The sequence below is a fragment of the Orycteropus afer genome, unplaced genomic scaffold, assembly GCF_000298275.1.
Source record: "Orycteropus afer afer isolate SDZICR_OR568_19922 unplaced genomic scaffold, OryAfe1.0 scaffold00226, whole genome shotgun sequence".
NCBI classification, from domain to species: Eukaryota; Metazoa; Chordata; class Mammalia; order Tubulidentata; family Orycteropodidae; genus Orycteropus; species Orycteropus afer.
In genome coordinates this window covers 2,791,057-2,806,508 of record NW_006921813.1, presented here as the reverse complement: position 1 = coordinate 2,806,508, position 15,452 = coordinate 2,791,057, and the positions used below count along the sequence as shown (strand labels likewise).

The 15,452-nt window shown below is 37.4% G+C and overlaps 1 protein-coding gene across 1 annotated transcript in view; it reads right to left on the bottom strand.

Moving 5' to 3' along the window:
* Positions 1-15,452, bottom strand: part of AIG1 (androgen induced 1) — a 390,941-nt gene that overhangs the window by 308,397 nt on the left and 67,092 nt on the right. The window contains exon 3 of the mRNA XM_042782043.1: positions 2,936-3,091. Within this exon, the coding sequence (XP_042637977.1) occupies positions 2,936-3,091 (156 nt within the window). The remainder of the gene's footprint in view (positions 1-2,935; positions 3,092-15,452) is intronic.

Sequence of the window (15,452 nt, the reverse complement as noted above, 5' to 3'; positions counted from 1 at the left end):
TGCTTACTCACTGATCTGCACTGAACACTTTCCCTTGTTACCATCCCGAATAATTGTAGGGCAAGGTAAAATTACATTTTTAATGGACAAAAAAAATTTTGGGTAGAAATGCTTGTAAATTAAAAAGCTAAATTCATACCTTTAGTGATTATGACTTGGCTAAAAAATTAACCTATTAAATTGTGAAGGGACCATGTATGAGGGTTTTTTTTTTCTTTTTCTTTTCAAAAAGAATGTCTAGGCATTAGAGTTATAAATTGGTTGAAATTTGGTTGAAAGTGGGTACATAGTAAAAGTCAAATGACAAAGTAAGATAGGAAAAGGAGAAAGAGTAAAAAAGTAAGGGAATTTCTGGTGAATATTGGTCAGGAATCTTTTAAATATTAAACACAGAGAACGAGAGAAATAATATAGCAGAGGAACTTCAGAAAATTTGGGAGAAATAAAAGATTAGTGAATAAAAAATGGAAAGTCACTCATACATAAGGTATCAATGACAAGGAAAAACGAGAGTTAAAGTACTCAATGAAGGTGTGCATCTGATTATTTATTCTTTAAGTTCTGCTACTGACTTACTGAATACAAATCATCTACTGGGTGTGAGGTAGCATGGTAGGCACTGGGGGTACAGCACTGAGAGGGTGAAAGTCCTTGCTATGAGAGAGTCCATCAGCTAGGAAAGTTATAACTTCAAATGAAGAGGTAGTGTTATGACTTCTGGTAATAAAGGAAGGAAGATGAAAGGTATTTTTACTCCTTTTCTCTCCTTCTAACACAGAGAAATCAACAAAAATTATGAAACATGGGGAAAAACATCAGATGCAATAAAACAAACAAGCAAACAAAAGAACCACTGTTCTTACAAAGCATGAAGTGTGCAATGACTAAAATTCAGAAAGGACACTGAAAGTTGATAGATTCCTCAAATTTCAAAACAGATACCAAAAGTTTTCCCAAAAGTAGTATCAGATTTCTAAAGGGTACATGCAATGAGCCTTTGATGACAGTGACAAGACTTACAATATAAAATGGGAACTTCCCTAGACAGACCCATTTGACACCACAAAACAGAAAGAGAGGTGGAGTTAGAAGGAAATATGATGGTGATATTCTGTTTACAACCTCACCTTCCAACCAGAGATAACAACACTCCTTGTCTGTTCCTTCTCTATAGAAATCCCAAGAGAGTAAGGGGTAAAGGAAATAAACAACAAAGCTGTCATTTCCTAGAAAATTCTTTTGTGCAGAAAGAATATGTCTTTACACTTCACACTAATTGTAATTTTCTCTCAGATGGCTATTCTGGTGAAAAGTACTTGCATTTTTCAAGTCCAAAGAAGGAAATATTGAGTAATTTCAGAAATTGATTAGATGGCCCCAATCTAGGCACGTATTTAGGTTTCCAGGATACAATGATGAGGGAATGAGAAGAGGAGCATGGCCAGATTATTAATACTTCCCTGGCCCTTGTATTGTTCTTAAGAACTAAGACCTGTCTTATCCATGAAAATTCAACCCAGAGCATAGAAAAAGCAATTCAGTGACATTGGATGCCTACTAATAACTCCACATGGTATTAGAGTCAATATATAGAGGTCTCTGCCAGCTATCGAAGGAGCTCTGGTGGTGCACTAGTTAAAGCATTCAAACTCACCAGGCGCTCTGTGGAAGAAAGTTGAGACATTCTGCTTCTGTAAAGATTTACAGCCTTGGTGACCCTATAGAGCAGTTCCATTCTGTCCTAGGGGGTCATTATGAGTCAATTGACTTGATAGCAGTCAGTTTGCTTTGCTAGCATTAGAGCTGGCAAATATGAATAAGGGTCATTGGGTGACTTTTAAGGACAAATTTCTGGTTCTACCTACATTGGACTTTGGACTTTGGTGCATATGCTATCCCAGGTCACTGGGTTCTTGTTTCTCCCAGAAATCCAGCTGGTAAATGAAAGGTTTGAATTTGAATTAGGTAAGTGACTTTTACTGCCCTCACAGTCTGAGGTATACAAGAGTCCTCTCAGTCTTCATCTAACTGTTCTGGATATTATGGATTGAATTCAGTCTCGCCAAGTACATGTTGAAATCCTAACCCCTGTACCTACCTGTAAATCTAGAAATAGAGGTTTCTCTTTGGTTGTGTTAATGAGGTTTTTCAATGTATATATTAGGTGAGATAGATCCTACACTTAATCACTTCTGAGTTATGAAACGACCAGCACAGACACAAAGCCACACACAGGGGAGAAGACTGATACCATGTGAGGACTGTCTATAAGCCGAGGAACACTAAAGAACTGTAGAACACTTGAAGCAACCAATAAAGAAGGAATGGAGATAGCTTAGATTCTGATCTGGACTTTAGTCTCCAGAACTGTGAGAAAATGAATTTCTATTCTTTAAAGCCACACACTTGTGGTGTTTGTGTTACAGCAGCACTAGATGGGCAATCTACTTCCATAGTGATACCATCCCAAACCCAAGGAGGGGTCACTATGAGTCGAGTCCAACTCAACAGCACATAACAACAACAGATAACTAAGACACTGGGTTAAAATCTATAGAATCTCATGGGACACTGCCCTTCAAAGACTTCATGGTTGATGTGTAGACATGGATAGTTAACAGATTTGTGAAGGAAATTGAAGTACTGAGGGACACCAATTGAAAACAATGAAAAATCAATGAAGCCAGAAGAGTTCTAAACATTAAGTGGCATTTACTTAAGTGATATTAGCTAATGGTGCAGCTGGGGAAGGGAAGAAGTATGAGCTAATGCTCATAACTCAAAAATGCTAAAATGGTCATAGACCAAAGGACCACACATTTCAAATCTGAGTTGCATAAGACCTCCCATAATGAACCACTTCTTTTCCTCTCAGAAGTCTGAAATGAGACACAAGTTTCTTTTGAGATTAAATACCCTCCGAGATCATACTCACAACCCCAACAGGGAAGGCCAGCACAGCCAGCACCCAGTCCCGGAGAGCTATCAGCTTCTTTAACTGCCTTTCTTGCTCTTGGCTCCCACTCCCTCTTGTCAGAAGACTGGAAAGGTCAGTCAGTACACAGATTCCAAAGAAGGCAGCCTGGATAACCTGTAAGGAAACAACAGCCATTATTAGTCAATAAGGTCTAAAGTGACCATGCTAGGGAACTGCAAGCACGCCACACATCCATGACATATAACACAGGATGAGAAGCACATATAAGGGAATCGCCCTACAAACAAACAAATAACAACAAAAACCAGCTCATGCTGGTGGGTCGATTCTGACTCACAGCCATCCCATGAGTCTCAGACTAGAATTGTGCTCCATATGGTTTTCCATGGCTCATTTTTCTAAGTTTATTACCAGGCCCCTCTCCCAAAGCACCTCTGAGAGGACTTGAACTTCTAATCCTTTTGTTGGCACCAGAGCATGTTAACTGTTTTCACCACCCAGGCACTCCACAAACTAAAAAAGGGCAAGATACTTAAAATTTGATATCATATGTGAGATAACTGATCTTAACCATACTACTTCCAGTTTTGTTTACTCAGGACAAATTTAAAAATGTACACACAGACACACACACACACACACACATATCTAAATAGGCCCAACAGAATGCAGTATCAATTATCAAATGGAAGTTTCCACTGATTTAAAACATTACAACAAAGTCCATGACTGAATTATATTGACTACAGTTCAGGTTATCTAAGAAGTGAAAAGAAAAGGATTGGAGTATTTGTTGAATAATAAGCATGACAATTTTATCTGATGGTGAAGAAGTCTTTCCTATGGTTTAAGTTTCTTAAATCTAGAATTTTTTTCCACCAAAAAGAGTGATAGAAAGCTTCTTGTCCTTGAGATACAGAGAAATCAACCGAATGCAATAATCACGAATCTGATATGAAGCAATTTTCTCCAGTCAAAGTTGGACTAAATAACCTCCTTCTCAGATTTTCAGTTTTTCTGAAACAAAATCTTTCCAAAGTAATGTCAACATAGATACCCTATGCCATTTTCCAAAACAAATCTACCAGCTGCACATTCTCAAATCGACTACAAATTGAATTGCTTGCATCACCTCTTTTGTTTGGACTCTCACGATCACAGGGGAGAATAGTGAAACATTACAGCACAATTATTTCTGCAATTCCTGAAGTAAGGGAAAGGTACTGAAGATCAAGAGCCGTGAATGGAGGTGGGCAGTATACTGTGGCACACTGTAGCAAACGGTAATTCAAATTATGGAAAGATTGGAAGATATGTCCCGAGCTCACTGTCATACCCATTAAGCACCAGCATTTGAGTTTAGGGGAATTTTTTGGCATTTCTACTAGACATATTTTGCTGATGATGTATTTGGAAAAGATATAATTTTACTAATTATTCTTTAGAAAATATGACAAATACTTTTTTTGGTAAAGTTCTATGTTGGTATTGGAAGAAAACTGTGAAAGCTCTGTGGATGGTTTTCTGTTTGAGACGGAGATCAAAAGGAAGAATGGTCCTCAGAGTTACCTGGTGTCTCCCCTTGTCTTAGCAACGGAACACTCAAATTGTCAATAAATCAATTCAAACTCTTACCCAAAACACTTTGAAATTTCCCCAAAATGAAGAGTCCCTCATCTTGCTAGTAAACTAAAGCAGAGTAATGTTCTTTTTCCCTCATAACTTAGGCCATCTTTTACCTTCAACAACTTAGGGGTGTTTGTCCTTTCTACAGCCCCCCCCCCCAGAAAAAAAAAAAACAGAGTAGGAGAATGCAACATGCATCACTGAGCATGATACATTAAAGTATTGGCATAATAATGTTGTGAAGACCAGAAATAGCTTACCTAACTCATTGACTAATTTCATACTTCGGAACATTTTCTACAGCATATTTTAGGACTATAGCAGTTTGAATCTTTATGGCAGCCCTAAGAGGGTTTTAGAAATTGGAGTGATCATACAGGGAATAATAAACTCCATACTAATCTGGCCAGAAGGCATATTAAAATGTGCCTGACCTCATCAATAAGCAGGGAAATGCAAATTAAAGTTATAATGAGATAGCATTTCTCATCAATATAATTATTCAGTGGAGCTCTGGTGGCGTAGTGCCTAAGGTATTTGACTGTTAACCAGAAGGCTGGCAGTTCAAACCCACCAGCCCTCTGCAGAATGAAGATGAGGCAATCTACTTCCATAAAGATTTACCACCTTGAAAACCCAGTAGGGGTCACTATGTGTCAGAATTGACTCAATGGTTGTGAGTTTTTTTTTTTAAGTTTATGATTATTTGAAATTTAATCCTGACAATACTAAGTATTGATGAAGATATGGAGCAACCAAAAATCTTATGGTGAAAACGCTAATTCTTTGAAGAATTTTGAAGAACAAATGGCAATATCTAGTAATTTAAAGATGTATATAAACCATTTTCTACAGATATTCTCACACGTGTGCACTAGTGAAATCTATATAAAAGTTAATGGCAGCATTCAATGCTTCAAAACAAAAAAAGTTGAAACAACCTGAATATCTCTTAATCATTGACTGGATAAATTGTCCTATGCAAATGAAAAGCCTATTGTTCCAAGGTTCTTATATTACATATAAGACAGTATAGTATTGTTGACAGAAGGCTGTGATAAGTTAAAGGTGCATATTGTAAATCCTAAAGCCACCATTAAAAAAATAAAAGAGTTTTAGCTAATGCATTGTTTATTACAATGTAAAAAAATTAGCACAAATTTAGTGGCTTAAAATATGACAATAGGATTGAGGTTTATGTTTCCTCGTTGGTTGTGAGCAGGTCACTCTCAGCTACTGGCATCCACTCTCCACTTCTTGCACGTTGCCCCCTCCATCTGTAAAGCCAGCAACAGTATGTGGAATCCTTTCCATGCTCTGGATCTCTCTGATTTTCTCTTCTTTCCTTTGCTGCCATCAGCCTATGAAAGGTCTCTACCTTTATGGGCTCATGTGACGCGATGAGTCCCACTTGGCTAACCCTCCTTTCCTAAAGCCAACTGTGCCATAGAACATAACAAACACAGTCACAAGGATGATATCTCATCATATTCATAATTTCTGGGGATTAAGGGAACCATGCTAGAAATTTGTTTAGATGCTTTTACAGATATGTAAAAAGAAAAGGAAGAGAAAGGACATTAAAATGAATAAGAGAAAGACAATCTAGGAGAGGAGAGAAATAAAATAATTTTGCAAATGTAAATATAACAGCTTAAATATATTTTGTCAGATTTATTGATTAATGGTATGTACAAAGGAAATTTTCTACTTTTCAGTAGTTGATTAGTCTTCCTCTTATTGAATGGTGTCACCTAACAGTAATCCTCTCACAATTGCCTGGTGATTATTCTGTCAGTGACTGTAGCCCTCTCAAGAGCTCTGTCCTATTTGAAACCAAGTATGGCCCATCTTAACTGAACTGCTGAGGAAGACGTCAACAAAGTGAGTATAGAAAGATCAGGTAAGAGAGGTATAATAAAACAATTTTCTTCTCATTTCCAAAAGGAGAGAGGAATTATTATTTGTTTGCTTATGTTTATAGCTTTAAAAAAAAAAAAATCTACGTTGGCTAATCCTCAAAAAATAATCTCTAAAAATTATGAAAGAGTCTACCATTTTTGGAGAGAAACATGGATTAACATTTGATTATTTGCTTATTTAAGAAGCAGTTTGTTAATACCATTAAACTACTTTATATTTCAGCCAGTATTGTTAGAGTTTAATTTGCGCTGACAGTTAAATCATAGTAGAGATATTTTGTTTTTCTATTGCCTATGTGTACCATACTTTCTACTGCAACTTAAAATTCATTAAGCTAACAGTTAAAAATGTAAAAGTTATACAGAGATGCACAAGTAGATCTTAAGCAGGATTACTTTGATGTATCACTTGGCTCCAGTCATCTTGCAGACTGGAATTTTCAGCCCATCAACTCAGCATGACACATATATACCATCTGGCTTTGAGTTCTTAGCAAGCTGGTTGCTCTTATAATTTTGTATCCCATGTAGAAACGAAATGGTCAACTGTACCTTACCTCTCCAAAAAATGTAAGTAAGAACTGATCAGAATTTAAAAAAAAAAAAAAACTTTTCCAGGGTATTTTGGAATGATTTCGATGTTTGCTCCTCTAGAATGTTCTCTGCTGTTTAACTCTTTCTACTTTTTCTCACCACCCCCTCCACTTTTCCCTTTGGGAAATCACAGCTGATTGCATAAGGATGAAAATGGACCTACATTCCATTCATATCTTTGTGTTTTTGAGACGTGAGTGGTTTGATTAAATTCATATAGTATTTTCCCCTAGATTTTAGATTCTCTAGAATGCATTAAAATATTACAATTCTGTCTATGCTATAGAGAAAATTGTTAAACTTCTACCATTTATTCCCCTAAGATATGATAGCATGTATTCACAGTAGGTTTTAGTTCATTCTATTAGATTATCTTCAATATCTTCAATTAAATTCAATTGCATAAAAGCTACATTGCATATAGGTTATGTCATTACTTTAATTAGTTGGAAACTTTTACATTTTAGACTAACTGGATGTTTTTCCTCAGGCAATATCCAGAAGGCACCAAAGCAGGAAAATCAGCACATTAAGTAAGGAATGAATTAGTTATTTATATGAACTTAAAGATAGTCACAATGCAGTAAGGTTGAACTAAAGTTTCAGTGGCTGGTATCTAGGGTATACCATGTTTTGATTATGTTATACTTTCATGAGACTGGGGAGCTCTGGTGGCATACTGCCTAAAGCATTTGACTACTAACCAGAAGGCTGTTTGTTCAAACCCACCAGCCACTCCTGGGAAGGAAGACTGGACAATCCACTTCCATAGAGATACTGCATCGGAAACCCAAGGAGCGGTTGCTACGAGTTGGATTCAGCAGTAAGTTTGTTTGTTTGTTTTTTCCCCCATAAGATTAACTGTAAAGCACACCATAAAGCTTATGATTGTGCATATTTTAAAGTTAACTTTAGTCACGGTAGCTAGAAGAAACAAGAAGACCAAACTCTGAAGGGCAGAATAGAAATTGGAGTGATGTGCACTGTGGAATGAAGGAAAACTAGAAAGAAGACAGATGGAATGAAGACAGTGAGATTTATATGTGTCATAAGGGAAAGGCCAGAGGAATCCTCCGTATGAGGATAAGAACATTAATTAAAGGGGAAATGATAAAGAAGAAACAAAAAGAAAGAATGAAAGAAAAACCTATACCCTTTTTTAATTAGAGAACATAAAGTCTCATTTAATCTTTAATAAATTTAAATGTAATTCATAAAAGTATATATACATGTGTGTATGCATATCCATTTATATACATATATACGCACACTTGTGTGTGAGTAGGTATATGTGTGTAGGTGTGTGCAATTTCCCTATGTAGAAAAAATAAGTAACACATTTGGAGAAATGATGTGAGATCAGGGCCTATCTCATTTATAGTCACACACCATGTGACACTCTATAGAATAAAACTTATTTTCTTTTCAGTTTGTAAAACTTTGAATACAATTCTTGCTAGAAAGCAAGCTATGGCAATATCTGTGTTCAATAAAGAGTGAATGAGGCTGAAGGAGTTAAATAACATGTGGAAAGGATATAAGAGCAGTAAAATAGCAATGTCATAAAACAGTCTTCAAGGGATTTCCTTCCATTCCACAAATATCTTGCTTTTTAATAGTGCATAACTCCTTCTCCCTGTTATCGAAATTAAGAATGAATGCCAAAGGTCTTTCAGCACCATGAGACAGTGACTCAGATATGAAATCAGATGAATGCATTCTGTAAGGATTTCCTCTGGGATTGTTCCAGTGCCTTCCCTGCCTGAGGCATTTGAAGATCCTAGAACAATTCTCCCACCATGAGAGTCCAAGATAAGTTTCATGTTGAAATGCTGCTCTGGAGAGAAATCAACGCATGTAAAAGTACCGTAGGTCACTGTGTCTCCCTCATCCACCCAGTCAATGTCCCTCAGATGCACCGCCTGGTGAATTATCTACTACTATTCTTGGGGTGGGGGAGAGACCTGGACAAGAAAACATGGTTCTCTCACTCTAATGATGATAGTTCTCTCACTCTAATGATTATAGCTGTTTTTCTACCTGTCATTTAAGTGATGTGCTTTAAGTCCAAGCCTTTTCAAGGACCCTTCACCACAAACATTTTTGAGGAGATGGAGTAACTGCATCATCAAGCCTGTGGTTTCCGAATGTGATTTACAGTCCCTGCCCATGTGCACAGACATCTACCTCATATTGCTCTATCTCATTACTGAAAATCGATGAAGTAAGCCATAAGTCACCACTGGCAAGCAAGCCATTCAGACAGGAAAAAAAGAAAGAAAGAAAAATAAGCTTTTCAATCAGAAATAATGTACTTAGATAAGTGGCTTTAGGAAGGAGGGGTTGTCAACCAAATTGATTTAAAAAAAAATCACATAATCATTTCCCACACATAATTAGCAAGAACAACCACCTAAAGAAGGCATTTGGAGCTTCACAAAGTAGTGGGTGCAATTGTACCACATCCCGTCAACGACCTGATAAGAGTACAGCAGGGACCTTCCCAGAGACTCCATTCTGTAAAGAGTGGAGCACAAATAACAACAAAAAATTCCTCCTGGGGATTCTGACTGCCATTTGACAGGTATATGGTGGGCCTATACTGAAGGAAGGTTGGGCAATCCTACTTCTGTAGTGATAACTGCCTCGGAAACCCAAGGAGGGGTCGCTAGGAGTCGGGGCTGACTCTATGGCAAATAACAACAACATACTGATACTATGAATTACTATAGGCTTAAACATTTTCTAAAACTATTAATAATACCATAAATCCTATTTAAACACTGAACTAAACATACAATTTACTTAACAAATATTCATTCACTAACTTCTCTGCGTACAGCACTTAGTAAACTACTAATGCAGGAATGCAGTCTATTAAATGATTATACATTATGCTGCAAATAAGAATCTTCAAAGAGCCTGACCTCTAACATAGCAATATCTAGATGTGCTCAATACATTAGATCTAGTTCAACACAATAGTGATGAGCAACTATTGAAGAAAAAGATCTTGCACCTTTAATAGCACAAATGTATTCTGGAATGCATACAAACTTTCTAACATGATGAAATGTATTATACTCCACTGAATTTTAACTCATGGTAACAATTTACCTCAGTGGAGGATGATTTAAGTGCCTGAAATAATTGTTAGGTAAAGAGCAAGATAGATTTGAAACCTAAAGAAAACAGGATCTTGAAATGAATGAGGATCAGGTCACATCTTAAATGATTAGGTGGTATAAAATTAGATAAGTGTGCATACTCCATGCATAATCTATATATAATAAACTGAATTATATGCATTAAGAGCACACACATACAGGTGAAATTGTGTGAATAAAGCAAATTAAAAAATACAAAGCTCTGTCCTTAGAAGTTGGTATTTTAAATATTTTTAAATATATTGATTTTGATCTGTCTAATACTGAGTCTAACATAAAAGCTATGCCTATGCAATTGCAAATAAATAATTTCCAGGGAACTAAAGGGTTAAAATAAGTATGGAGACATTTCCCTGTATCTGAATACATCTGAATGTTGACTTCTGCCTTCCAAAACAGAATCTTCAAGACAAAAGCTTCTGCTAAACTATCATTCCTTATCAGACAATATTATTATTAACTCAAACTGGTCACTGTTCTACCATATTAATTTTTCTATATCATAGAAAAATATAGTATAGAGCCTGAAAGAAAATAAAATGAACCATTCTTTATATTTATAATCTCTGCTAGTTCATCTATGAATCTATAATATTCACCTCTGGAGACAAGAGTGCTTATACAAGCTCAAAATTCCTGTAGTGTGAGAAAGTATGACACTATCGATAGAAGAGTGCAATCACCAAACTTAAATGGCAAAAATGCTACTAGCAGTACATATTGTTTCAATCGCTTTGGAAAATAATGGGATTATCTAATAAAACTGAGGGTGTGTGTTCTATGAAGTCTTAGGTGGCTGTTGTGGTTAGGTGACATTGAGTTGTCTCCAACTCATAGCGACCCCATGCACAGCAGAACGAAACACCACCCAGTCCCGTGCCAGCTCCACAATCCTTGCTATACTTGAGCCCTTTGCCACAGCCACAGAGTCAATCCATCTCCTTGAGGGCTTTCCCCTCTTTTGTCAACATTCCACCTTACCAAGCATGATATCCTTCTCTAGGAAATGGTTCCTTCTTACAACATGACCAAAGTAGGTGAGATGAAGTCTGGCCATTCTCGCTTCCAAGGAACATTCCAAGTGAACTTCTTCCAGGACAAATTTGTTAGTTCTTTTAGTAGTCCATGGTACTTTGAACATTCTTTGCCGGCATCACAACTCAAAAGCATCAACTCTTCTTCGGACTTCACTATTCATTGTCCAGCTCTCACATGCATATGAGGTGATTGAAAATACCATGGTTTGGGTCAGGCACACCTTAGTCCTTAAAGAGATATCTTTGCTCTTCAGCACTTGAAAGAGGTCCATTGCAGCTGATCTGCCCATTGCTATACATCATCTGATGTCCTGACTGCTGCTTCCATTGGTGTCAATTGTAGAACCAACCAATGTGAAATCTTTGACAACTTCAATCTTTTCTCCATTTATTGTGATGCTGCTTATTGGTCCAGTCATGAGGATTTTTGTTTTCTTTATATTGAGGAGCTTCAAGTCATCTCCACTTTCAGCAAGCAAAGTTGGGTTGTTGGTGTATCGTGGGTTGTTAATGATTCTTCCTCCAATTCTGATGCCACATTGTTCTTCATATAGTCCAGCTTCTCAGATTATTTGCTCAACATACAAGCTGAATAAGTATGGTGAAAGGATACAACCCTGACACACTCCCTTCTTGATTTTAAACCATACAGTGTCCCCGTGTTCTGTTTGAATGACAACCTCCTAGTTTATGTACATTCTTCTCAATGTTATCCATAATTTGTTATGATCTACACAATTGAATGCTTTTGCATAGTCAATAAAAGACAAATAAACATCTTTCTGGTATTCTGTGCTTGGAGTGAAGATCCACCTGACATCAGCAATGATATCCCTTGTTCCACATCCTCTCCTGAAACCAGCTTACATTTCTGGAAGTTCTCTGTCAATATACTGCTGAAACTGTTTTTAAATTATTTTCAGTAAGATTTTACTTGCATGCAATATTTATGATATTGTTAGATAATTTCCTCATTCTGTGGGATCACCTTTCTTTGGAATGGATACAAATATGGATCTCTTCCAGTCAGTTGTCCAGGTAACTGTCTTTCAAATATCCTGGTATAGCTAAGTGAGTGACTTCAGTGTGGCATCCATTTGTTGAAACAACATCAATTTTTGGAGCCTTGTTTTCCACCACTTCCTTTAATGCAGCTTCAACTTCTTCCTTCAATACCATTGGTTCTTGATCATATGCCACCTCCTAAAGTGGATGAGCATTGACCAATTCTTTTTGGTACACTGACTCTGTATATTCCCTCCATCTTCTTTTGATGTTTCCTGCATCATTCAATATGTTGCCCATAGAATATTCCAATATTGCAACTCTAGGCTTAAAGTTTTTCTTCAGTTCTTTCAGTATGACTTGGCGTGCGATTGAAGCTATAAGTATATGCTTCAGCCTTTTAGACTAGCCTAAAATTACAAGAAGAAGGAGGAGGAGTAAGAGAAGACTGATAAGAACAAAAACAAGAAGAACAAGAGCAAGAAGATGAAAAAGAGGAGGTAAGGGAAGGAAGAGAATAAAAGGAGGATGATAAGTGGTCAAGTTATTTATTTCATATGGAACTAAGAATACATCCAGTTCTAGGTAACAAAGTAAATATACCCATTATTTTCTTAACCTAAGTTTCTATTAAGAAGCAACCTTTTCCTGTAGATAGAAGGTAATATAATTGATAGAATTTTGAGTCATAACTAAAGTGTAACATGATTTTCTTGTACTTTAAAGATTCAATGACATTTAGAATACTGGAACTGTAAGTTTCTGTTAGGTTTCAGAACTGATTTCATTGATTTGTTTGAAACCAGAACAAGTTTAATATAAAGAATTATTAAGCTATGGTAGGATAGTAACTATAAGATGTAAAGAGAACTCTAAAGGGTAGCCTAGGGTTCAAGGAGACCATCCAAAGAAGAGAAACTTGAAGGGAACCTCAGAACCAAGGAGGAGCTTCAGCCCTCACTGAAGGTGTGGTTGTAGCCTACCAGATGCCAAAGAAATTCTCAGGGCTGCCTGAGCCACATCTGGTCCACAGCCACTGGGCAGCCCTCCCAGGTGTATCTGAGAAGCAGCTAATGGACAGATAAACAGGAGTTGTGGTACCACTGTGGGCAGGAGGCCTGGAATGTGTGGTATACTCATTGGATGGGATTCCAAGAGGGATCACCATGCCAGGCTGGGGCTGAGAGGTCACTCAGGGACTGCACATTTTGTATGTGTGCTAGGACACAGCAGTGCTGGATGTCCTCATACTTGCACTATTGACCAATGGTGCAGCAGTCAGAAAGTAAGAAAAGTCCTTTCCACCTGTTGTGTCCCTTCAGTGCTCTCTGGTAAGAAAGAACAACATGAGACTTATCTTGAAAATGCATAGAAAACTTCAACACCTCAACATCAAAAAGACAAGCAATCCAATTAAAGAATAGGCAGAGGACATGAACAGACACTTCACCAAAGAAGATATTCAGGCAGCCAATAAACACACGAAGAAACGCTCATGATCACTAGCCATTGTTGTTCTTAGGTGCCATCGACTCTATTCCAAGTCATAGTGACCCTATGTACAACAGTATGAAACACTACCAAGGTCCTGCACTATCCTCACAATTGTTGCTACACTTGAGCCCATCATTGCAGCCACTGTGTCAATCCATCTCATTGAGGTACTTCCCCTTTTTCAGTGACCCTCTACTTTACCAAGCATGAGATCCTTCTCTAAGGATTGGTCTCCATTAGCCATTCGGAAGATGCAAATCAAAACAACAATGAGATATCATTTCACCCAAGCAATAATAACAAAATTCAACAAGACAGAAAAGAACAAATACTGGTGAAAGTGTAGAGAGATTAGAGCTCACATACACTGCTGGTGGGACTGTAAAATGGTGCAACCACTGCCGACAGTATTATGGTGCTTCCTTAAAAAGTTGAAAATAGCAATACCATTTGATCCAGCAATCCCACTACTAGGTATATATCCTAAAGAAGTGAGAGCCAGGACATGAATAGATACATGCACACCCATATTCATGGCAGCACTATTCACAATAGCACAGAAATGGGAACAACCTAAGTGCCCAGCAGCGGATGAATGGATGAACAAACTATGGTACAAGGACACAATGGAATACCATGCAACATTAAAAAATAATGAAGAATCCACAAAACACTTCATAATGCAGATGAACTTGGAGGATATTATGCTGAGTGAAATAAATCAATCACAAAAGGACAATTATATGAGTCAACTATTATTTAAAAATCAGGGAAAGATTTGCAAACAGAAAGAAACATTCTTTGGTGATTACCAGGAATGGGAGAGGAGGGAAGGGAAAATTACTAACTAGGTAAGTTGTTGTTGTTATGTGCCATCGAGTCGGACACATCCCAACTCATAGATACCCCTCCTTGGGTTTTCGAGGCAGTATCACTACGGAAGTAGATTGCCCTATCTTACTTCTGAGGAGTGGCTGGTGGGTTTGAACCACCAGCCTTCTGGTGAGTAGTCAAGAGCCTTAAGCACTATGCTACCAGAGCTCCTAACTAGGTAAGAGAGACATTAATTAGGGTGAAGGGAAAGGCAATATACAAATAGTGGGTGACCAGTTCAATATCACTAAGGCAAAGGAAGACTTGCACAAGAGTTACAGCTACAACAGTAACCACTATTACATAACACAATCCTGCATTTTCAGTGACAATAAATATTAATCTACGAGTGGATACATAAATAGAAAGGCAAGACAATTAGGTATGAGTAGGCAAGCAGGTCTATACCTACCACAATATATAGGTTTGGCAGACTGTATCACTAAACATGTATTTGTATGTGCTATAAAAATGTCCATGTATATAGCAGAGCTAACAGGAGGCAAAGTTAGGAAATCTTCTCAGCCATAATCATATATCTTGAGAGTGTAGGTTGCTGGGACTACAGGCTCAGAACCATAGTTGTGGAGGACATCAAAGTCAATTGGCATAACATAGTCCATGAAGACATTGTTCTAGATCCTACTTTGGTGAGCAGCACCTGGGGTCTTAAAAGCTTGTGAGCAGCCATCTAAGGTGCAATTATTGGTCTCTCCTCATCTGGAGTAAAGAAAAGTGAAAAAGAAATCAAAGACACATGGAAGCCCTCCCAGGTGTATCTGAGAAGCAGCTAATG